At 41.6% G+C, this 26,369-nt stretch overlaps 1 protein-coding gene across 8 annotated transcripts; it reads right to left on the reverse strand.

The window, feature by feature from the left end:
- Positions 1-174: 174 nt before the first annotated feature.
- On the reverse strand, positions 175-26,369 carry kiaa0895l. 8 transcript variants are annotated; one of them, XM_061764793.1, is made up of 7 exons: positions 26,135-26,369; positions 13,396-14,155; positions 13,180-13,323; positions 8,034-8,166; positions 6,161-6,466; positions 5,146-5,243; positions 175-2,242 (listed from the first exon to the last, which is right to left on the reverse strand). In XM_061764793.1, the coding sequence occupies exons 2-7, from the start codon at positions 14,122-14,124 to the stop codon at positions 2,081-2,083; spliced, it is 1,572 nt and encodes a 523-aa protein (XP_061620777.1). In that variant the 5' UTR covers positions 14,125-14,155; positions 26,135-26,369; the 3' UTR covers positions 175-2,080. The 8 variants fall into 8 exon arrangements, with proteins under 8 accessions (XP_061620777.1, XP_061620776.1, XP_061620780.1 ...); XM_061764792.1 differs by having other exon boundaries at positions 5,095-5,243; XM_061764789.1 differs by having other exon boundaries at positions 2,100-2,242; positions 4,707-5,243.

Here is a 26,369-nt window from a genome sequence, read left to right on the forward strand (position 1 = left end):
TGATTGTTGAAGGAGCTGGAGTGAACCCATGCGAAGAGCAAGGCGTAGATGTAAACATTACATAAAAGGGCCCAAGTTTTCAAATCTGGCTGGGATGTAACAGTGTTGACTATGTTTTTTAAGAACAAACACAACACCAGCGTGTTCATTTAGGGGTTAAAAAAATAGGCCAGAGAAAGTCTCGTTTTTTTTATTTTTTAATAAATAAATTGTAAATTCAAGTTCATGTTCTCCAGTGAGTTGATGAGACTGGAGGTCGATTTTTTTCCCTTTTTCTTTTCTTTGGGAGGGGAGGCACAATGTCAAATCTGTTTGCCAAACACATGGAAATTAAATGGCTGGTTTACTGTAGAGCAGGCCTGACTGATACCATCCCCAACCTGTTTGTAGTGTCCTGGTTTACTTGCCAGACTGTCCAGGGATTGTTTGAATCAAAATGAATTGACCTGACAGTTATATGAAATGTAGTGTCAGTAACAGTAGAAAGCAGTGGAAACATATGACAAGCTCGAGCAGGAGATATCCACCAAAGGCACGACAAACAATAGCCCCCTTCTCACTCAGCCAGTAATGACGAATCAATAGCTGCTGATTAAAAAACAAACAAAAAAAAAACACTACTGTGAAAGCGCTGGTTTGAGATCATGGTGTTTTGCTAAAAGGTAGCTGAGCGCATGGATGCACTGCTTGTGTCTCAAGTGTTAAGATAGCAGTGTGATCGTTCCTGCCATCTTGTTTTAGGGCCGGTGTCCTGTCCATCTTGTTGGGTACTGGTAGAGCTGCCAGAGATTTGGGGCCCCAATGAAAAATTATCACTTAGGGCCCCACCACTTCTGTGTCATGATTGAAAATCACACCCCTGTCAGACATGGGCTCTTTGAATAATCAATACTCCCACCCACCCCTGGTTGCTTAACATATCAAATTGAGTTCTGTATTATTTATTGCACTGAACCCCAGTCTACAGTTGTGAAGTGTAATTTAGTCGAACATTTTTTAGCCACAAATCTATAATCCTACAATTTATTTTATGCACCATAACAAAGTGTCTTTTTATTATTATTATTTTATAGACCCCAAAGTCGGTGATCCAGGCAATAAGAGACACCATTCTCTTTACTCCAGTTTGGACACATCAAAATGATTTGGAATAAACGTTTGAAATTAATTCTCTAATAGTGTGGTGTAATAAAGACAAGAACTTATTAAAATGGGCATTAAAAAAGCTTGGGGTCCATCTGCTGACAGAAGAGGCTGCACCCTGCACAGTACTAACATATGCATTCCTTTCAAGATTTGTTTGTACAACCCTTTAACGGCATTTTCCTTTCCTTGTTGTTAATCTCACTGTGTAAAAATGGCATCATGCCTCTCACCTACAGTTTTCTTAGAAGGTTGAACTTTGAGCTTGGTGTTGTATTGTTGTCTAGCGAGGATCACATCACAGTAGCTTATTGATAAGAACACCAAAACCAATGCTGAGACAAAGCATCCTCTAAATAACACTGACACTGTAACTCCTCCCCGAGGCCACTGGCACTTGATTTTATAAGATTCATGGCCTCCCAAGGATTTCAAAGTGATGTCCATTTAGAATATAAAGATGCTCTGAGGGAAAATAAAAAAACATCTGAAAAATAATGTTTAAAGCTAATGGCAGTAACATTCAGTTTGAGTCCTCAAAAACAATTGTATAAATACATGTGATTGTTTAAATCAATTTGCAGCAATTTGTCTTGTACAGGCATCGGTTTCAACGATAAATATTCTACATTTATATGTTGGTTATGGTATATATTGAGGTAACATCTTGGCAAGAGGGAGTGAAGGTGAGTGAGAGAGCTCTTGAAAGTACACTTGGCTGTGTGTAAAAGCCTTACAAACATGCATTAGACAAAAGTGAGAATAAGCTACACGTGCTAGTGTGTACATCCCTTTTTGTTTGTACCATTCAGTTTAAAAAATAAATAAATAAATAAAAAATGCTCAGAGCATTGTAAATACTGGATCATGAAGTGCTATTCAGGCCATTGCACGAGGCCTCCGCGCGGCTCCTCCAGCTACAGGTGGTGCAACGAGGTTATGGAAGCAGTTCCTGCAACGTTAAATCGTCAACTTTGTTCACAGCGACGATGTGCTCCAGATGTTGAAGGTACCGATCCTGGTCTCGCATGAAATGTGGAATTCTGGGGTTGTTGATGACTGTCAAGTGCCGCAGCTTCTCCACATCTTCATAGGACACCTGCAGGGGTGAATGTTGTCAGTCCATACACCCAGGTTCAGGTTTTGGTTTTGGATTGTGGGAGGAAACCGGAATGCCTGGAGAAAACCAACGCAGGCACGGGGAGAACATGCACACTCCATATAGGCGGGGCCAGGATTTGAAACCCGGTCCCCAGAACTGTGTGGCGGATGTGCTAACCAGTCGTCCACCATGCCGGCAGAATTTGATATCAACATCAGTGAAATACATTGGCTAAATATGTGGAGAATACATAAAACAACTACCTGCTCTCGGATGTGGAAGGAATTTGCCTGGAAGAATCTTGTAAGGTTTTTTATTACCTCAAAGTTAAAAAGCAAGCAACTAAAAACACATCAAAGATGTTGGTGTGATTGTGGGGAATTAAATGTGGATCATTCACATATATTTTGGAAATGTACAAATATGATTGGGTTTTGGAAGAAAAAAAAAGAAGAAGAAATTAGGCGAAGGAGACTATTCCATCAAAGGCCTCCAATCTTTCAAATGGAAAAATTGACTCACAGACCTCGACTACAAGAACCACAGTTGAACACGTGGGGAAACTTGACTATTTATACATATAAAAGCGATTGCTAATACGCAGGTTTTTGTTTACATTTGAACCATGTTTTTGTTTTGTTTTGCTTTTAAATTTGTGTACAATTTTGTTCAAACTAAATAAAAATGTAAGCGAATGTTTGCTCAGTTGTTCACAAGCAAAGATGGGGCGATATTCACCACTTTGTGAACAAATGCACAAGCAAATAGTCCAACACTTTAAGAACAACCTCTCTCAGTGTACAATTGCAAGTAATTTAGGGATTTCATCATCAAACGATTCAGATAATTGGGAGAAATCTCTACTCATAAGCGGCAAGGCCAAAAACCAACGTTACATGCCTGTGACCTTTGATCCCTCAGGAGGCACTGCATTACAAACCGGAAATCATTGCGTAAAGGTTTTGCGCAATTTTGGGGGGAAATCATGTCGTGTAGTATCTTAATATTTACAGTACATACGAGAGAAGTGGACGCAGATTTCCCAGCATGCCTAGCAGCATGTTGTACATACTGTAGTTGTGGTAATTGCATATCAATTGTAATGTTGGACATTTTTCTGTGTTTCCCCATAATAAGTGTGTGTTTTACTGACGTTGGTTTTCGTTTTTGTTGTGTTGTACCGTACGTAAGTGTAAGCTGTGCTCTGTATGACTCTTTGCACATTTTCATAGTGTAGCAAGTGCATAGCATGAGTTGCTGATGCTGGCGTCTTACTACAGTACTATGGAGTAAATGTACGGTGTATTACTTGCGTAATAGTGGGTCTGTGTATGTTTGCATTTATGATCATAAGATTTATGATCATTCATGACTAAGACTCTTTGTTCAAACCACACGAGGAAAATTATAGCTGTTCCAAACAGTAACATGTGGTGACATGTCGGCAATGAGGTAGATAGCTAAAGTATTTCATTCGTCATTATTATTCGTGCCCTGCGATTGGCTGGCAACCAGTTCAGGGTATACCCAGCCTCTCGCGCGAAGATAGCTGGGATAGGCTCCAGCACTCCCGTGACCCTTGTGAGGATAAGTGGTATGGAAAATGGATGGATGGATAATTATTATTCCTAATCCTCAGAGTAAAGCTGGAGGTCAAGGTTATTTCTTTAGTCTTTGTTGTGTTGGCACAGTTTAAAGGTTTGTATAGAGCAAACATTCTACAACCCCAATTCCAATGAAGTTGGGACGTTTTGTTAAACATAAATAAAAACAGAATACAATGATTTGTAAATCATGTTCAACCTATATTTAATTGAATACACGACAAAGACAACATATTTAATGTTCAAACTGATAAACTATTGTTTTTAGCAAATCATCATTAACTTGGAATTTTATGGCTGCAACACATTCCAAAAAAGCTGGGACAGGGTCATGTTTACCACTGTGTTACATCAACATTCAATAAACATTTGGGAAGGCCAGTCTAGAACCCGCACTCTTCTACTACGAAGCCACGCTGTTGTAACACGTGCAGAATGCGGTTTGGCATTGTCTTGCTGAAATAAGCAGGGGTGTCCATGAAAAAGACGTTGCTTGGATGGCAGCATATGTTTCTCCAAAACCTGTATGTACCTTTCAACATTAATGGTGCCTTCACAGATGTGTATGTTACCCATGCCATTGGCACTAACACAGCCCCATACCATCACAGATGGTGGCTTTTGAACTTTGCGTCCATAACAGTCCGGATGGTTCTTTTCCTCTTTGGCCTAGAGGACTCGACGTCCACAATTTCCAAAAACAATTTGTAATGTGGACTCGTCGGACCACAGGACACCTTTCCACTTTGCATCAGTCCATCTTAGATGAGCTCGGGCCCAGAGAAGCCGGCGGCATTTCTGGGTGTTGTTGAGAAATGGCTTTTGCTTTGCGTAGTAGAGTTTCAAGTTGCACTTACCGATGTAGCGCCAAACTGTATTTACTGACATTGGTTTTCTGATGTGTTCCTGAGCCCATGTGGTGATATCCTTTACACATTGATGTCGGTTTTTGATGCAGTGCCGCCTGAGGGATCGAAGGTCACGGGTATTCAATGTTGGTTTTCGGCCATGCCGCTTACATACAGTGATTTCTCCAGATTCTCTGAACCTTTTGATGATGATATGGAGCGTAGATGATGAAATCCCTAAATTCCTTGCAATTCTACATTGAGGAACATTGTCCTTGAAGTTTTCGATTATTTTCTCACGCACTTGTTCACAAAGAGGTGAACCACGCCCCATCTTTGCTTGCGAATGACTGAGCAATTCAGGGAAGCTCATTTTGTACCCAATCGTGGCACTCACCTGTTCCCAATTAGCCTGTTCACCTGTGGGATGTATAAAAGTGACACAGACCTTTCCTAACGAAGTCAACATCTTGAAGTCAATGTCCCTTCGATGCCGAAGTATCCGCAGGATCCCGTCTAAATAAACCTGGTCTTTACTGAAGCAGCCTGCAAATTAACGCACAGCATACAGGGTGCATAAAAATAAAGGCCTTAGAAATCAACAACTTAATGATGGTCTCACTTAACATATACAATATCTATCTTATTCGATACAGTCAGTGGTGAGAAGTAACAAAGTACACTACAAACACTAGTAGATTTTTTTAAGGTATCTGTACTTTACTTGAGTATTTATTTTTCTTACGGCTTCACTTTTACTCCCTCCATTTAAAAACGGATACATCTGTACTTTCTATTCCTTACTTTGTGACTCAATACCTTTTTTCAGTCTACGCGGGTAATGATACGATGTAACAAAAAGACACAACTAGAGCGAGGTAAAGTTTACCTCCGTTGAGATCTGGATTGACAGAGATTTTAGAGGCTTAAGGCGGAAAAAAGATAAGATGCAGTATTTTTCACCCATGGCTTATTTAAGACAATTGTTTGACGTTATCGGCCACAAGAATGATTCGAGTCGAATGCTTTGTCTTGTGCCAGCCTAAAAATCACCAACTTCTCTCTGTTTAAGATGAGAGAAAACAGACTGTTTTTTTTTTTTTTTTTATGAATAGCAAATGGAACATTTTTTTCTTCGTCAGTTCACATTAGCAAAGCTATTTTTGAGCTAGTTTTGATCACGTGTCCAGGGATTTTTTTTTCTTCTTCAGTATGTGCATTATGTAAGTTAATAAAAGAGGGAAACTGTTTTTTTTTTTGCAAGAAGGTTTTTTTTGTTGTTGTTGTGCAAAGTTATCAAAATGGGTTGTGTTTATAATTGAGAGTAAAAATTACGTACACTTCAAAGTCCGAACCTTAACTTTTACTCTCTAGTAAAGGAGACTTTTACCAGTATGTGAGTACACGACTTTCGCCACCTCTGACTACAGCAGCGCTGTGTGTGTGCATGTGCGCGCTCTCACCAGGTTGCGAAGTGTCCGTCTGTCCCCTTTTGGCACGCAGGCAGTATTCCCAGCGGACGTCCGGATGCTGAACAAAGCGAGCAACGTGACTGAAGAGCTGGCTGAAGCTCATGCTGCCGGCATGGAAAACCGTATAGTAAAGAAGAGCTGCGCGCCACAGGTATGGCTGCTTCCGTAGCAACACGCTGTGCAGGCTGGCCAGCCCCTCCTCAGTGGGGTTAGCAGGCTTGAGGCCAAACTGCTTCCTGCCCTCTGCCGTGGCCCATGGCTGAAAACTATTGTTGACCCCTCGCAGATAATGTGTGCCTGACGTGGAGCAAACATTTGCAACTGAAAGAGGTTACATTCTTGGTCTGCAATACAAATACTGTAATAACTAGAATAGCACAGAGAGAAAACCTTTGCTAAGACCAAACAATAATGCCATTTAGCGGTAGATTAATTTCGCTTAGCAGAAAACAGCCAAGAATATCGCCCGTTGTTATCTTGTTCTACTAACACTGAACTGGAAAGACGAAACTTTTTGGTCAGAAAAATTCAAGTTTGCGTGTAAACAGTGTTTTAAGTAGGCTGTGTGGTTTCCATCCGACAATTTACAAAAATTTAGATTAAACCATATGAATTACTATTAAAGCTATAATATGGAGCTTTTTAGCTATGTATCTATCTACAACGGCTGAAATTATTTAACACGTCACCGTTTTTCTCACTAAATATACTTCCACTCTTCCCCCCACCCCTGCCCCCTCATTTACTAATGTGACGAAGCAATAAACAGTAGCTCTAACAGCGGTAATGCAAGCCAAGATGGCGGCGCATATGGTTGCGGTGCGTTCGGAAATTCAATCGGACACCCCAACGCTGCTCTGAGTGTACACATTCCAACAGCGCTCAGAGTATCCAAACCATGCCGAGTGAAGCTGAGCGCGCTTGAAGTTTATTTTCGAATGCACCCGACAACGTGCTTGAGCCAGTGTTGAATTCTGGGTAACGTGGTTAAGCTGTCCGTTTGCGGCACTGTCAATGTGTTGTGATCTTACGTAGAAAACTAGATTGTGCAACACCTTTAAGTTCGGCGCAAAGATACTTGTTATTAGCATTTCTTTGGCTCCCAGGCAGCATTGTAGTGTAAGAAAACCCATATTTGATATGAATTATGAAAAAAAGTCCATCGATGTCATATGACTTTTATTTAGGACATTTATTTATGAGAATTAGATCCGTGTTTTCCCAACCTTTGTTGAGCCAAGGCACCTGTTTTACATTCGAAAAACCTCAAGGTAAACCACCCCCCCAAAAAAATTATCAAAAATATCAAAGCTGTTTTACTGAACACGAAGCTGATATTGTTGGAGGAAGCCGTGACCTATTCTGTTGTATGAATGGCAACAAGTGGATACACAGCTTTATTGTATCTTTTGCCATCCAATGGAAGACCATTTATTTTTCGGCCTGTCACTAAATGCCGCTGGCATAGATAGAACAGCAAATATATATTTGATTAATAATCAATGATTTCAATAATAATACAATAATAGACATTTATAACATTGCTATGACGGTATCCTTTCAGTTTCAACCTAACTATACAAGAATAATTGATTTTCATAAGAGTCAACGTCTACTGAACCGAAAGGAAAACCATGACGAAGTAGTAACCATTTTTCAGCCAAGACAATTTGACAAATTGTTTTTTCACAAGTTTGAAGCCTCATTTATTCATTAGTTTCCCTTTACAGGGACTTTAACAGGTAGCTCTATAGTAGTGCTAAAATACAAGAAATTCACAATTGGCAACAAATAACAGGAGGGGAAAAAAATGAAAATGACGGAAACCCGACATTTATTCAGATGTGAGCGTGTGTAAGCTCACCTATTTCGTGTCTCAGCATCCCCTCCAGCCAGTGCTGACGGGCTCCGGCCAGGTTGATGGTCAGAGTGGGACGACAGCTCTCCACCATCATGACTGCCTGAGATAGCAGCTCGTCAGAGAGACGCACCACAACCTAAAGACACATTTTTTTGGTTGTTTACCATATAGGTGTGATTGAGAAAAATGTCAATTTATTATTAAAAATCCATCCATCTTCTATACCACTTATCCTCATTAGGGTCACGGGTGTGAATATACTGTATATTATTATTTTTTAACATTATGAGAAGTATAGGAATTTTGAAGAGACATTTCCGTCACATTCACTTCAAAAATGCATTGAATTTATCATATTAAGTTTCAAGCAGCATTTTTGTTAGAACTAGGACACAACAGTCAAATCTGACCGACTGTGCAAATTCTTACCGATGGTCACCGTCTGCCCAACGGCCGTGATAATGTGTCCCGGCCACATTACGCCGATCGCCGACTTAACGTGTCCGTACTTCTATGTCGCCACACGTTGTAACGACTTCCACAAAGCTAGCAGGTTGCGATATTAAACAAAGAAATATAATAATGAGCCGATCATAGAAGCGTTGAGTGACGGCTATTACGGCGTTTTAGTAGTCATTATTTATTACAGAAAACTATCGGACCAATGGAGCTTTTGTGCTTCAAACATGCTGTTGGCAGCTTAACTTATTTTTTTTATTTTTTTTTGTGCAACTGGAAAGTGCAGGGTTCCCACGATTACGACAACCAAGCTACAGTCATTGTAATGGTGCAAAGGTGAATTCGATATTTAATAGTTTGTTTAAATGTGGTTTTATTATGTCGGTCGCCAAACAATAATCAAAAATATTATCCAATCACCACTTTTAAAAAATTCCCCAATCTTTTTTTTTTTTTTTTAGGTAATTAGAATACATACATGTTGGGAAACTGAACCTTAATGGCCATCAGTACCTGCAAAAAATACCACAAAGTGTGCATAAGAACAGGTTTTATCATCAGCATTAACTGGGCATCGTCACTTGTTTTTATTTTGCTTCGTTGTGCTTATTTGATGTGATACTTCAAAAACCAATTCCCCTTTTTGGAACATTTAGTCCAGCCCGTTCATCTCCATGCCAAATGACTGGATTATTTACAAAATCACTGTCACTGAACGAGTTGAGTTGTATCATTAAAGCAAATTCATCCACTCAATACTTGAGTTAAATATGGACCTATCATCTAATGCCGGGGTGGGAAAACATTTTGGCTCAGGGGCCACATTGACTTTTAAAATTTGACAGGTGGGCCAAGCCAGGATCAGATGCTTACATATCAAAAATACACACGAAAAAAGGCATTGAAGTGTGAATACTTAAGATTTACTTTTAATGGGAACAGTGTTGTTTTGTTGATCGCCTTTTTTGTTTTTGCCAGTGCATCAAAGTCTGGTGTTAGTTTTGTTGTGGCAATTCTAAGAACACAGCTGGGATCTGTAGGATGTTTTCTTGGTGTTCATCACACGAAAAGTCTGTTCACACAAACACCACCGGCATCCTCTATGCCATCTTCCGGATTTTGGGAAATGTGTCTGCGCTTAATGAAGCATAAAACTCATCCAGTTTGAGAGTTGAACTTCTCTTTTAAGACAGTATCACATTGGAGATCAATCAGTTCCATCTGCAGCTTCCGTGGCCCTGTTTCAGGGTCTTGTGTGACCGAATCTTGGATGGCAGTTGGTCAGATAAAGGTGTTTTGCCGAGCCTGCAAGCTTGATTTTAACCGCTGAGCCGTAGCCATCAGTTCCTGCGTTGATTGGCTGTTAGCATAATCAGCATGCTTGGTAGAAAAGTGACAGCTGATGTTATATTCCTCTAAAAGCGCAATGGTTTCTTAACAAAATAGACATACAGCTTTTGACCGAACGTCAGTGAAAAAGTATTTAGTAGTTCATACTATATTAAACACTCGGCACTCACTGTCGACTTTTCTTTTTTTTGGCCCACGCATGGTTGAAGAAGGGTTCAGAGCAGTAGCAGAGTAAAAACAGAACAGCCAAAGTCAAGTCAATGTATCACTGTAGCTACTGCGCTACCTGGAGGAACCACTGGCCATTACAGGACAACCTGGTGGAACTACCGTATTAAAAGGCGCAGTCTCAGTTACGGGGTCTATTTCTGTATTTAACACATACAAGGCACGCATGGAGTCACAGATCATTCAGGCACGGTGACGCGTGGAAAAAAACATCCGGTCTCTTTACGTACACCTCACTCAGCCACTCTCATTTTCTCCTCGTCCATCCAGCCCTTTTGATTGGCCTTAACGATGACTTCGGCTGGAAACCTTTCTTTCGGCAGTGTCTTCCTTTTAAAAATCACCATAGGTGGCAGTTTCTGTCCATTACCATGGCAACCAAGCACAAGAGTAAAAGCCGATTTCTCGTAACCCGTTGTGCGTATCGCTACCATGTTGGTCCCCCTCTTCTCCACAGTGTGGTTCACCGGGATGTCGAAAGTGAGCGGCACCTCGTCCATGTTGGTGGTGTGGTTGGGCTGGATGTGTCTGTCGGCAATATTTTTACTGCAGTAGGAGCGGAAGATGGCCAGCTTTCCCTTGTAATCCGCCAGAAATTGCTGCGCCACGGTAGTCCTTGTCCGGATGGATAGATGGCACCGTTTCATAAAACGAAAGCACCGAGACGGACCTCCTTGCAAATGTTCGATTTTCATTTCTTCTGCAAGCGTTATTGCCCTCAGTCGAATGGTGACTGTGGAGACGCTTCTCCCGGCTGTTCTTTGCTCATTAATCCATTGCTGGAGTTGGTCTTCCAACTCGGGCCACCTCGCCTCGATTCCGCGGAAACTCAGCTTCGTCTTCTTGAATTGGCGAAGCTCGTTTTCCTGCTTCCTCCACTTGCGAACCATGGATTCGTTGATCTTGAATTCTCTGCGTAACTGATAGCTTGCAGCTTAAACTGTGCTTCGTAAACTTGTCTCTTCGTAGGTGTCATTTTCAGGGGTCCTTAGCCAAACCGATGCACATACCGTAACTATATACCTACTGGGGGCGTGCCTTTAGCGTCCTTTCACGCGCACCCTTCCCCCATTTACGTCTGCGTGCTCTCCTCCGTCACGTCCGCCTTCCTCTATATAAGCAGTGTGTTGGCAGGAAATGCTCCCAGTCAGTCAAGCGGAGGGCTCATTAAAGTCACACAACCACATTTACAGATTTGGGAACTCGGTGGACACATAAGGCGTGCCGCATTATAAGGCACCCCGTCCATTTGGGAGAAAATGTAAGACTTTTAAGCAACCACGAGGAAGTTGTAAAATGTCTGTACACCTGTGTTTATTCTAGGCGTGTTTGTGACTCCTCTTCCGTGCCTTGATTGCTCTGTGCTGAGGAGGTGCTTTTAGGACATTTCAGTCGAGCAAATGCCACATTTAACCATCAGAAATAAAATGAATCATTTTAATTATAGTTACTTTCAAATGGATTTAAATTCTGATAGATCAAGCGGAAACTGAGAGTAACAGGATGAAACAAGGAAATGAAAACAAACACAGCACCTTATTTGCTGATACTATTGGGGGGGATATAAGACCAAAATGGTCCCACACGGGGAAAACCTTTCCTTTTCTTTAGGGCTCTATATCACAATGGCTTGAAGGGAACAATTGTGCTTCAATAGATCTGTAAATTTTTGGGGGGCCAGAAACACATCCCGTTGACAGATGTGCGTCCTTATAAAGGGTTGGGAGAGTTACTTCAATGTATTCCAATACTGTTACTAGTTACCTGTTAAACAAATGTAGTCAGTAATGTAATCCAAGTACCACAATATTAAAGTAATGTAACTTGATTACTTTCCATTACTTTTGGATTACTACAACAGCAAATATGACCAAAAAAATTCATTATCAATAAAATATATATACATATATATTTTCTGTCTTTTTCTATAAATGTTTAATATGCATGTTTTGAAATGCGAGAGTGGGCACAAGGCTGAGCACCCAGGATTCAAATCCGAATTTCCGCGCAAGTCGGATTTTACGGTGAAATACTTCTGTTACGGGTATTGTCCCACGTGATTGTGACAGCAAGCTCAGTGTGTGTGGGCGTGGGCGTCGATGTGTGAGTGAGACGGGACTGCGAAGGAGGAAGGAGTGCGCGCCGGTGCGAGTGTGTACAGTAGCAAGTGTAGTGACAGCAACCGGGGAAGACTAGCGATTAGTGGAGGACCCGTTGAAGTTGAATGTGCAGAGGAGCTAATAAAGCCATTAAAGCAGCAAATCGGTGCTTCGTGCCTTTATTGTTGCCGCCACCCAGCTCAGCTGTGCAACGAGAGAAAGGAGTTAACCCCTGCGTCTCCCGACCACGGTCAGGTGTCCGTAGCGGGAAAGGTTAACACTTCGTATAAAGAAATTAAAATAAAAAAATAAGATGTTGTACTTAGCATTACTGCTGAGAGTGTGAAAAAAGGAGGGCGAAAAAGGCAAAGATACTCCCGGCGCACAAACACAGACGAGCACTATGCACTAGCTAAGCAGAAACACTATGGTGCTGGAACAAAATGGCGGACGAGGCACGGGCGTCGTAAAGTCGAAACGTCGTAGGTCGAGTGCTTCGTAACTCGAGGACTTCCTGTACTTGAATGTAAACACTTGTATTCATACTCGGTCTCAAATAAATGTGGTCATTGCATCCCAAGTGGTAAAGGTTAAAAGTCGATAGCTTTACTAAAAAGTTTGGTTTCATGAATTCCGCCATGCCATAAAAGATACAGTCGTTAAGTAGTTTTCATCTATATTTAATGTTTATACAATTAAAGCAGGTCACTGATGGTGTAGTGGTACACTCGCCTGACTTTGGTGCAGGCAGCGTGGGTTCAGTTCCCACTCAGTGACGGTGTGAATGTGAGTGCGAATGGTTGTCCGTGTCTATATGTGCCCTGCGACTGACTGGCGACCAGTTCAGGGTGTAGTCTGCCTTTCGCCTGAAGTCAGCTGGGATAGGCTCCAGCGTCCCGCGACCCTAACCAGGATAAGCGGTGTTGAAAATGGATGGATGGACAATTAAAGCACAGGTGATCCTGTGTTTCAAAAAAGTGTGTGGTTGCGACACAGGTGATCTTTGCACTTACCTCACCCACACAGCCTTCCTTTTGCAAATATTTCCGCACGGTGGCCCACACCTGACTCTTGGGAAGCACAGTGCCACCTGTGACCTCCTCAAAATTCTCATAGGAGCCAAACTTCTTCAGGACGCACTCCATGATTCCAACAGCCTGCAGTCACACACAAACAGCCCGAGGCTAACGTACACTTATCAATCAGTCATTTGTAAGCTTGTGATGTACCTGCTCGAGAAAGAGGCCTGAGCCCTCGCTGTATTTGTCTAGCACAGACTTCGGTTCCGGCTGAGCATACTCAAATTGGGGTTCATACTTGTAGTCACACTGGAAGAACTTTTGCTTCTCCTGCTCAAGGTTCAGAGGCCTGAGGGCAATAAGCAGACACGGCCTGGTGGATGGGGACAGCGTGCTGCTTCTCACAGCTTTAGCGATGTGTGGTAGAGACGTGGCTGGTCGCAATGTCCCCTTTTTAGCACGCAGCCCCAGGGATTGGTTGACTGAACATGTGCTCTCACTGCGGCGCATCCAACCACCAGCACCCAGGCTGAGGCTAGTCAGGCTGCGCGCAGGGGGCGACGGGGCAGCTGAACCGCTGCGCCAAGGTGGTTGCATAAGCCGCCTGTCTGCCATCTGCTCCTGAGACCTTTGCAGGCACTGAGATGTCATGTCTAGGCTGAGAGGGTGACGGAGTGGAGGTCTGGCTGTGGCACACGTTTGTGACACTAATTTGCTCTCTACCACATGGTCAGTGTCTTTCTGAGCCAAGAACCCGTTTGGGGGGGCTTTCTTCTGCTTGGAAACATTGCTCCTTCCAGCCTGAGGTCTCAGCATGGTTTTAGTGTTGCTGCTGGTTTTGGCAGTTTTGGAGTTGTTCAGGTCCAAGAGGTCGCTACTGCCTTCAGAGTTGTCACCCTTGACATGATCCATGAAGACCACACCTGTGTCCAACACCATCACCACAGCCACCAGCTCTGCCTCACTCGGGCTAGGGCAGACATAACAGAGAGATTAATGTTGGCTTTTTTAGTGTGAAAATGGGAGCTATTGATGAGAGGATGAAGTCAGTCTGTGTCAGGGATATAATCACAATTTTCTTAACCTGTCCCATCTGTCCCCCGTACACTTCTATTGTCATTAAAACAATTCAATTCCTTTTTAACATGTCGCTGAACAGTCGATGCGCAGATGACCAATCACATAGACAGCAGATGAGACACATATATGCTAAAGAAAATGTTGCGCAATCCAGCCTACGAGAGGGGGAAACATTTTTTGCACAGGAGCATTTTAATTCACTATACAGACCCTTTCCAAATAAATTGAATATCATGGAAAAGTGCATTTATTTCCATAGTTCCATTCAAAAAGTTAAACTTTCATAGATTAAAGATTCACGGCCCACAATTTAAACAATTTCAAGTACTTATTTGTTTATTTTCCACATAATTTGGGCTTCCAGGTCATAAAAGCCACAAAATCAGGAATTCAAAAATTTTTAATACTGTGAAGAAATCAGCCCAAATTTTGCAGGCCATAAATGTTTTAAACGGAGTGCCATACACTAATCATTTACTAAACTCAAAGCACCTGCACAGGTTTCCCCAGGTGTCATTAAATTAATTCAATTTGGTTCAATTGTCTCAGTTGGGTTCAATATGGGGAAGACTGCAGACTTGACAACTGGCCAGAAGACCATCATTGATACCCTCCATAGGGATGGGTGAGCCACAAAAGTTAACCGCTAAAGAGGCTGGCTGTTCACAGAGTGCTGTGTCCAAAAATATCAATGGAAAGTTTAGTGTAAAGAAAAAATGTGGCAGGAGAAGTTGCACCAGCAAAAGAATTGACTGTGGGCTTCAGCGGATTGTCAAACAGAGAAGATTCAAGAGTCTAGCAGAGATCCAGAAAGAGTGGAATGAGGCGGGAGTCACAGTTTTAAAAAACACCACATTTAGACGCATCCGGGAGATGGGCTACAACTGTCGGGTTCCTGGGGTCAATCCACTTCTGAGCCCGAGCCGACGTAGGTAGCGTCACAACTGGGCCAAGGAGAAGAAGGACTGGACTGTTGGCCAGTGGCCCAAGGTCCTCTTTTCCGATGAAAGTAAAGTGTGCCTTTCATTTGGGAATCGAGGTCCAAGGGTTTGGAGGAAGACGGGTGAAGAACAGAACCCAAGCTGCTTGAGGTCCAGTGTGAAATATCCACAATCAGTCATGACTTGGGGTACAAAGTCAAGTGCAGATGTTGGTAAACTCTGCTTTCTTAAATCCAAGGTCACCGTGACGGTCTACCAGAATGTTTTAGAGGACTTCAGGATTCCTTCCGCTGAGGATCTGTATGGAGATTTAATCTTTCAGCAGGACCTGGCCCCTGCCCATACTGCCAGAAGCACCAAAACCTGGTTTGGTGCCCATGCCATCACAGTGCTTGACTGGCCAGCCAACTTGCCAGATCTAAACCCCATTGAGAATCTATAGGGCATTATCAAGAGGAAAATGAGGGCTACTGGATCCAAAAACAATGAAAAACTGACAGCAAGTATCAAGGAAAACTGGGCTTCCATAACTCCCAGGCAATACCACAAGCTGATTGCCTCAATGCCATGGCGCATCAAGGCAGTGATTAAAGCAAAAGGATTCCCAGCCAAGTATTAAAGGTTAACATATTGTTTTGAAAGTTTTGATGTATTTAATGTGACCCTAATCTCTTTCTTTTTTCTTCAAAAACTGAGAATGGTGATTTCTTCACAGTATTCAAATGTTTTGAATTCCTGATTTAGTGGGTTTTAGGAGCTGGAAGCCCAAATTATGTAAAATATAAACAAATAAATACTTAAAATTGTTTAAATTGTGGGCCCTGAATCTATAATCTATGAAAGTTTCACTTTTTGAATGGAATTATGGAAATAAATAAACTTTTTCATGATATTCTAATTTTTGGGAAAGGGTCTGTATGTGTCAAAAGTAAAAATTGTAATCTGTGAGGCTGCTGTGGACTGCTTTTTTTTTTTTTTTTTTTTTAGTTTGTGTGTTAACAATAGTGTAAATCAGACCTGAAGGCTTGAATACAGTATTATTACCTACACTACAGAGTATGTTAGCTTGCTTGCTAGCTACAATATTTTAATGCTAGAAACAAATCCAATCCTTAGTTTCTGCTCAGAATTTGTGCTCACTGCTCTGCACTTATTTTTTGTTCAAACTTCCATCCTACAATACAAAGCGCACTTGTGCATTGCTCATTACCTAAACACATGGACAAAATTGTCAGTACCCTTTTGTTAATGAAAGAAAAACCCACAGTGGTCACAGAAATAACTTGAATCTGACAAGAGTAGTAGTAATAATAATAATAATAATAATAATAACAATAATAATAAAGAAGAAAATGAACTAATTTAAATCAGACGTTGCTTTTGAATTGTGCTTCAACAGAATTATTTAAAAAAAACAAACTCATGAAACAGGCCTAGACAAAAATGATGGTACCCTTAATATTTTGGTGCACAACCTTTTGAAGCATTCACTGCAATCAAACTATTTATGGGTCAGGGCTCATAGAAGGTCACTGCAGAATAATCCAATGTCTTGCTTTTAACCATTCTTGAGTTTTTTTAGCTGTGTGTTTTGGGTCATTATCGTGTTGCAAGACCCATGACCTGCGACTGAGACCAAGATTTCTCACTTTGGGCAGCGGATTTCTCTCTTGAATACTTCGATAATCTTGAGACCCTGCACAGGTTCAAGACACCCTGTGCCAGATTTAGCAAAGTATCCCCAGAACATAACAGAGCCTTCTCCATGTTTCACAGTAGGGACAGTGTTCTTTTCTTGGCATGCGTCATTTTTGCATCTGTGAACATGGAGCTGATGTGCCTTGCAAAACGTTCCTGTTTTGTCTCGTCTGTCCATAGGACATTCTCCCAGAAGCTTTGTGGCTCATCAACATGCAGTTTGGGAAATTCCAGTCTTGCTTTTTTTAGGGATTTATTTTCAACAGTGGTGTCCTCCTTGGGGTGGCACAATGGCCGACTGGTTAGCACATCGGCCTCACAGTTCTGAGGACCCGGGGTCAAATCCGGCCTCGCCCATATGGAGCTTGCATGTTCTCCCCGTGCCTGCGTGGGTTTTCCTCCCACATCCCCAAAACATTAGGTTAATTCAGTGCTTCTCAATTGTTTTCTGTCACGACCCCCCATTGAAGAAGAAAAAAAATTGCGCCCACCCGCAGCCCCCGCGAGCACACCTCTATATAACATTGTATATAAAGGATAATCTAATCTTATGCTTATAAACATTGAAGAAAGTACAAAAGAGATATATACTGCCATCTATTGCAGTGGATGTGCAATTACACTTTATTCTAGTACGACAAATCATGTTCTTCAGGGTCTCACGGATATTGCCCCACTATTTGAGAAGCAGTGGGTTAATTGAAGACTAAATTGCCCGTAGGTGTGAATGTGCGTGTGAATGGTTGGTTGTTTATACTGTATGTGCCCTGCAATTGGCTGGCGACTAGTTCAGGGTGTACCCCGCCTCTCGCCCGAAGATAGGTGGGATAGGCTCCGGCACGCCCGCGACCCTCATGAGAATAAGCGGTACGGAAAATGGATGGCTGGATTGGTGTCCTCCTTGGTCATCTCCCATGAGGTCCTCTTTGGTTCAAACAACAACAGATGGTGCGATCTGACACTGCTGTACAATGAACTTGGAGTTCAACTTTAATTTCTTTGGAGGTTGTTCTTGGCTCTTTTGTTACCATTCATATTATCCATCTCTTCAATTTGTCATCAATTTTCTTCCTGCGGCAATGTACAGGAGGGTTTGGCGCCAGTCCAATGGATCTTACATTTTTTAATGGGCAATTGTCGTCACAGGAACATCAAGTTGCTTGGAAATGGTCTTATACCCTTTACTTTTAACGTGCCGGTCTATAATTTTATTTTTAATATCCTGAGAAAACGCTCTCCTTCGCATCCTTGGTCTATGTTTAATGTGGTACACACCATGTCACCAAACAGCACAGTGATTACTTGTCACCCTTTTAAAAGGCCGACTGACTGATTACAAGTTTGAAGAAACTTGTGATGGTAATTCGAGGACACACCTTGTTTGAACATGATGCCCCTATGGTCAAATTATTATTATTACTATAATTTCTAGGGGTACCATAATTTTATTTTTATTTGTTTTAATACTGTAATTCTTTTGAATCACAATTCAAAAGCAATGTCTGATTTTCATTGGTTAATTTTCATTTATTATTACTTTTGTCAGATTCAACTTATTTCTGTGACCACTGTAGGTTTTTCTGTCATTAACAGAGGGGAACCAACTATTTTGTCCACGTGTATCTAGGAATCGTAAAGCTTTTGAGTGATTGCAGTACAGTATATTAAATCCATTTTTTAGAAATATATGTAGTAAGATTTGATTTCATGTTCATATTTTGTTGTCTATACTGTATATCAATACTTTATGTTGATGGGTAAAAGCATGTGTACACAAAGTTAAGAACAAGTGAATTGACTTATTATTATTTTATTTTTCTGTAGATTAATTTAAGACTCTAAATTGCCCGTAGGTGTGAATGTGACTGTGAATGGTTGTTTGTTTATATGTGCCCTGCGATTGGCTGGTGACCAGTTCAGGGTGTACCCCGCCTCTCGCCCAGAGTCAGCTGGGATAGGCTCCAGCACGTCCGCAACCCTGGTGAGGATGAGCAGTATGGAAGATGGATGGATATATCTCCATTTTCACATACATTTATGCTTGTTATGAAAGCTATACTGAACAAAAATAAAATTGCAATAATTTTGCTTGATTTTCTCTTATTTTTCATGAGCTGAACTTGAGGATCTGATACATCAAGTACTTAAAAGGCCTATTTCTCTCAAATACTGTACACGAGATTTAAAAAAAAAAAAAAAAAAAAAAAGATACTGATTAGACAGCATGTCTATGAAGGTTTTTGTTTTTAGTGTTGCCTGAGCTGACAAAAGTACTCACACTCTGTAGGCAACTTAAGTACAGCTACTGTACTTGTATAAAAGAAAAAATACAGGTAAAGTCCAAGTACTGATTGAATTCTTCAACTCTGGTAAAAAAATAGAGACTCCTAAAACAAAATTTTACTCGCAATTATATACACTACATTACCTGTTTTGATAACTTGGTACAAATGAAAAAAACTGCACACACAAACGTTTTGGTGCATGTTGCCGTTCAAGAGCTAGGCAGCATCATAGGTTGTGAACTGAGTAAGAAAAATTAAGAATGATAACAACTGGAAAAAAAAGTTACTTTTATGTGCTTTTTTTCAGATTAGGTCAATTTATTGACAGCCAGAAGCTGATAGTTTTTAGGCAGGCATAAGACACAAAGCATACGCCACAGAGGATTCTTTTAGCCAACATACAGTGGGTACGGAAAGTATTCCGACTCCCTTAAATTTTTCACTCTGTTATTTTGCAGTCATTTGCTAAAATCATTTAAGTTAATTTTGTTTCCTCATTAATGTACACACACCACCCCATATTGACAGGAAAAACAGAATTGTTCAAATTTTTGCAGATTTATTAAAAAAGAAAAACTGAAATATCACACAACCATAAGTATTCCGACCCTTTTCTGTGACAATCATATATTTAACTCCAGCTGTGTTTGATTATACTGATTGGACTTGATTAGGAAAGCCACACCCTTGTCTATATAAGACCTTACAACTCACAGTGCATGTCAGAGCAAATGAGAATCATGAGGTCAAAGGAACTGCCTGAAGAGCTCAAAGACAGAATTGTGGCAAGGCACAGATCTGGCCAAGGTTACAAAAAAAATGTCTGCTGCACTTAAGGTTCCCAAGACCACAGTGGCCTCCATAATCCTTAAATGGAAAACGTTTGGGATGACCAGAACCTAGAGCTGGCCGTCCAGTCGAATTGAGCAATCGGGGGAGAAGAGCCTCGGTGAGAGAGGTAAAGAAGAATCCAAAAATCACTGTGGCTGAGCTCCAGAGATGCAGTCGGGAGATGGGACTGCAGCCCTCCACCAGTCGGGGCTTTATGACAGAGTGGCCCGACGGAAGCCTCTCCTCAGTGCAAGACACATGAAAGCCCGCAAAGGAGTTTGCTTAAAAAAACAAAAAAACACAAAAAAAAGACTTGAAGGACTCCAAGATGGTGAGAAATAAGATTCTCTGGTCTGATAAGACCAAGATAGATCTTTTTGGCCGTAATTCTAAGCGGTATGTGTGGACAAAACCAGGCACTGCTCATCACCTGTCCAATACAGTCCCAACAGTGAAGCATGGTGGTGGCAGCATCATGCTGTGGGGGTGTTTATCAGTTGCAGGGACAGGACGACTGGTTGCAGACGAAGGAAAGATAAATGTGGCCAAGTGCAGGGATATCCTGGACAAAAACCTTCTCCAGAGTGCTCAGGACCTCAGACTGGGCCCAAGGTTCACCTTAGAACAAGACAATGACCCTAAGCACACAGCTAAAATAACGAAGGAGTGGCTTCAGAACAACTCGGTGACTGTTCTTGAATGGACCAGCCAGAGCCCTGACTTAAACCCAATTGATCATCTCTGGAGAGACCTGAAAATGGCTGTCTCCCAACGTTCACCATCCAACCTGACAGAACTGGAGAGGATCTGCAAGGAGAAATGGCAGAGGATCCCGAAATCCAGGTGTGAAAAACTTGTTGCATCATTCCCAAAAAGACTCATGGCTGTATTAGCTCAAAAGGATGCTTCTACTAAATACTGAGCAAAGGCTTTGACTACTTATGGCTGTGTGATATTTCACTTTTTCCTTTTTAATAAATCTGCAAAAATTTCAACAATTCCGTTTTTTTCTGTCAATATGGGGTGCTGTGTGTACATTAACTCATTCACTGCAAGCCTTCCCAATTAACATGGATATTGAATGTGTTCATGAGGGGAAAATGAACTTTAATGATTTCAGCAAATGGCTGCAATAAAACAAAGAGTGAGAAATGTAAGGGGGTCTGAATATTTTCCGTACCCACTGTAAGTAGCGTACATTGGTTTGGAGAAAAGCGTAATTAATTTTGAAAGGTGGGGGGGGGTCAAAGAGTAAACGCTTGCGTTTATAGTTAATAGGCTCCAGCAAGCCTGCGACCCTAGTGAGGATAAGCAGTACGGAAAAATTGATGGATGGTTCTCGCATACTACTTACACCTATTTACAACACATTTTCTTATTTTTGGAGATATTTCTCAACATCCTAAATATACTTAAAATGCAGATGCAAATGCAGTTAAAGCACCTCATTACTAAAGACAAATGTAAGGAATGAAATTTCCTGATGTCAAACTACTGAATACTAAAATAAAAATAAAAAAGAACAAAGGAAAATGTTTCTTCCAGATCCAGATGAAATCTTCCACCATTGAATCAATCTCTTTCAAGTGGTAAAGGTGCACATTAGGGCCGGAGAAAATAATCGAATAACTTCAAAAATAAGTCGACACAGAATTTCTGCCTCAAGATCCACCGGGACCAAAATAAAAAAAGTTCCCCCCGGAACTATGCCCGCGCCACCGGAATTTATTGCAGACCGAAGCAGTGTTGGGTCAATGACAAACCTTGCCAAACATAACAAAGGAGCGTCTGTGTTTTTAAGACAGTTAGACGTGTAATGTACATATAGCATAAGTATGAGTGAGCTGAATGGTAGTTGAGCGTTTTTTGACCTAAAATGGTAATCGCTAGCATGCTAATGCAAATCGCGATTGCTAACCGCTTAGCATTTTGCTGTCTCAAGTTCTGTACACCAAGTTTATACCATACACCCAGTACCAACATATGCAGTTTAGGGATTGAAATCCATGCCTCATAAATGAGAACAAAATGCATGTTAGTAGTAGAAACAAATGAATTTTTTTGTAATAGTGGGGGGTTCGATTATATTCAATCAATTTGAGAATTGATTCAAAAAAGATTTGATAGTGATAGCCCTACTGTACATGTTTGCAATAACTTGACAACTAACTTTTAACGTGGAAAACATATTCAAATTTAAAGAAATGCCCAATATGATTACAAATGATAATAACAAATACTCCCTCATCTGACTGATTGGTATACTGCTCGCTCTCTGCTGGGATAGTGGCAAATTTACTGATGTGACCCTCGAGAACTCTGGAAACAGCTGTCCAGAACACAGGGAAGAAAAAAAGAGGGGCAAAATAGGACAAACTTGCTACTTATGGTATGTCGCATGAGATATTGGAACTGGGGCTGCGTGATATTTTATTTGAGCATCGCAATAGTCACATCGGGGGGTCTGCTCCAGTGTTGGTGTTCTGTAATATACAGTGACCAGCGGAGGGACCCCGTTTGGACATGCTAATAAAAAGAATGTGCATGTTGCATTTCCTATTTCGGTCTTCAGCATGAGACTATTGTAGGCAGGAACGCCGCAGCTGTGTGAGTGTGCGAGTAAATGGGAGTGAATGCGTTCTTTTGTAATCCAGTATATAACTGTAAAATTGATTACGAAGAAAATTATTATTTGTATCAGAATGCTTTTGTTAACACTGTACGATCACACTGTGATAATACGAAATTAATTTGGTTTTGTAATATAAGAGTAGAAAAGACAAAATATTTTGTAAATATACTCAGCCAGAGCTGCGAGGAATGCAAAGTTAATAATGTCCTTTCACCATCGTTCCTGTGTTTTTGTTTGCACATTAAGGACAAAAGTTCTGTTTTTGTTTTAATTCCTTGATTTAAAAAACACCATTCAAGCTTTTTCCTCACGTTTTTGAGATTGTAGAGTGAAAGCTGCAGCTGGCTACAAGTGTGGACTAAATTGGTGTCAACAATGGGGAAATGAAGTGCCAGTAATTTGAGGGTAACAGCCCATCAGCATCATATTGGAAAAAAAAAAAAAAAAAAGAACTATACTGAACAAAAATATAAACCCAACACTTTTGTTTTTGCTCCCAGTTTTTGTGAGTTGGACTCCAAGATCTAAAACTTCACCCCCCCCCCCCAAAAAAAAGCCATTTCCCTCAAATATTCAGAATCTGAATCATCTTCATTTTGCCAAGTATGTCCAAAAAACACACAAGGAATTTGTCTCTGGTACTTGGAGCCGCTCTAGTACAACAACAGACAGGCAATTGACAGAGAACCTTTTGAGACATAAAGACATTGAGAAAAAAAGTCACTGAGCAATAAAGGGTTGCTTGTTATCTGGTAATGCCGGTACAATTTTTGTTCCCAAAGCTGTCTAAATCTGTGTTAGTGAGCATTTTTCCTTTGTCAAGATAATCCATCCCATCTCACAGGTGTGGCATATCAAGATGCTGATTAGACAGCATGATTATTGCACAGGTGTACCTTAGGCTGGCCACAATAAAAGGCCACTCTGAAATATGCCCTTTGCTTTATTGTGGGGGTCAGAAAACCAGTCAGTATCTGGTGTGACCACCATTTTCCTCACGCAGTGATACACACCCCCTTCGCATAGAGTTGATCAGGTTGTTGATTGTGGCCTGTGGAATGTTGGTCCACTCCTCTTGGAGGCTGTGCGGAGTTGCTGGATATTGGCAGGAACTGGAACACTGTTGTATACGCTGATCAAGAGCATCCCGAACATCCTCAATGGGTGACATGTCCGGGGAGTATGCTGGCCATGCAAGAACTGGGATGTTTTCAGCTTCCAGGAATTGTGTACAGATCCTTGCAACATGGGGCCGTGCATTGTCATGCTGCAACATGAGGTGATGGTCGTGGATGAATGGCACAACAATGGGCCTCAGGATCTTGTCACAGTATCTCGGTGCATTCAAAATGCCATCAATAAAATGCACCTGTTCGTTGCCCATAACACACGCCTGCCCATACCATAACCCAAGGTTACTGCATGAACACATCTGTTGTGAGTTATGAAAATACATGGTATTTTTACCTTGGGAGTAATCAGAGTCTGCCATGTGCTCCCACCACCAGAAAGATTAGTGTCACCCATGATCGCAGCGATTGTCTCCTCGAACGGCGTGAGGCCCTCCGCGCCGGTTCTTCCGCCTTTTTTTGGCCACACTTTGGCGGTGGGCAGCTGTCCTCCGCTTCCCATCCACCTTAATGTCTGACCACTTCCTTTTTAGTTCAAAGTGTGCGCGCTGTTCTGTCTCCACAGCATTGACAGCCGCACACGCGCTGTCCCACTCACTCCTCTTTCGCGAGTTGTTAACACCAGAGCACAGCATGCCAAAGAGGATTTTCTTCACTCCACTCCACTTCATTGAGCAAAAAGATTTTTCTTAATTACCTTGCTCATTGTCCTTTTTTCCTGATCATGCAGAGATCGGGATCTTAGGTGCAGGGTTCATTTAAATATGATTTGCATATTTAAACGTGGGTGTGGACGAGGAGGAGTCGGCTACTCCAACATGTGCGCTCATTTCCACGTTGATTGGAAGAAAATGTGCTTGGATTCATGAGTACGTAGAGTTTCATACATCTGAATATTTTTGTGTGTACGACGTTTTCTGGATTTGAGCGTACGCCTTGTTTCAGTAAGAAATCCACGCAAGTCTTTGTACACGAGGCCAACAGCTCACGAAAAATGGGAGTAAAAACAAAAGTGTTTATATTTTTTAAAAAAATTTAATTTTATTATTTTTGTTCAGTTTAGTTAGTTTTTGGACAGGTCAACTGAGTTAAAAATTTTGAATTAAGAACTATGACCTGAACTAGTTCGTTTTTGGAACGATGAACTGAACTTTGGACTAGTTTGTGTCGAAAATGTAGAAAATTTCCCAAGCACTGATCTTGTATTATTTCCCATCACAATATATATATCGCAGGTTTAAAACAAAAAACAAACAAAAAAACAAAAAAATCGCAGTCGTTTTTGCCCCCCAATATCCTGCAGCCCTAGTTGTAACAGCAAGTGACTCGCATTATATGTATGGCAGTAACGATACAGAAATGAAATGAAGAAAATGTTCTATTTTATATTTTGAATTGTGTGGCATGTTATCTTTTGAATTTAAGGCAATGTTTGAAAAAAAAAAACCTATTGGTATTTGACTTTTTTGTAAGCTTATTTAAATCGTTGTGGAGGGGTCGGGGGCTGTATGAAATCGAACCGAGGGCGCCACATTGGCTAGGGCCGGCCCTGCCTGAATCCTTGCCGCCTGCACCGAAGTCAGACGAATGTACCACTACACCATCGTTCATTCATCTTCTGTACTGCTTCTCCTCCCTGGGGTCGCGGGCATGCTGGAGCCAATCCTCGCTGCCTCTGGGCGAGAGGCGGGGTATACCCTGAACTGGTCGCCAGCCAACCGCAGAGCACATATAAACAAACGGCCCTGCCTGAACCAATGCCGCCTGCACCGAAGTCAGGCGAATGTACCACTACACCGTCGTTCATTCATCTTCTGTACTGCTTCTCCTCCCTGGGGTCACGGGCATGCTGGAGCCAATCCCCGCTGCCTCTGGGCGAGAGGCGGGATACACCCTGAACTGGTCGCCAGCCAATCGCAAGGCACATAGAAACAAACAACCAGTGACGAACCAAAATCACAATCAACCCAGGTTGCCTTCACTTCTTTCTATTCACTTCTTTTTACTAAGTGTCATCATCGGGTTGGAAAAAGTAATATTCATAATTTGGCAAAGTAATAAGGAGAACGCACACACAAACATCTGTTTTCAGATGTAGGGAGTAAAATGAAAAAGTCGTCTGAAAAACGAATACTTAAGTACTGAAAAATCTACACAGTTGCGTTACTTCCCATCACTGCTTCTGAGTAAAATCTCCCCAGGAGCAAAAAAAAATAATCTTATAGCTCCCAATAATGGAACACATTTCAATGATTGAAATGAAACTAGAGTTTGGATTAAATTCCCAATACAAACACGCAGAAAAACAGTTCATAGATTGATTCTAGAGATACTACAAATAAATGATCTTACCATCAACATTTCCTCCACAAACTACTACCAACCAAACAGCCGAACAGGTTTTTCCACTCTTCCCGCGGTTCACTCGCCCATTCCGTCCGCAGCTCCTCAGCAGCAGGCAGCAACCCGGTTCTGGAGCAGCAGAGGACAAAACAAGGCGAATAACGGTCCGGTGTGAAGCGGGCCTTGAGGCGCCTCCCTGCCTGCGTGCCTGGACCGGCCAGGAAGCAGCGTTGGAACATATGAC

This window comes from Phyllopteryx taeniolatus, unplaced genomic scaffold (genome assembly GCF_024500385.1).
Source record: "Phyllopteryx taeniolatus isolate TA_2022b unplaced genomic scaffold, UOR_Ptae_1.2 contig_24, whole genome shotgun sequence".
Lineage (NCBI taxonomy): Eukaryota > Metazoa > Chordata > Actinopteri > Syngnathiformes > Syngnathidae > Phyllopteryx > Phyllopteryx taeniolatus.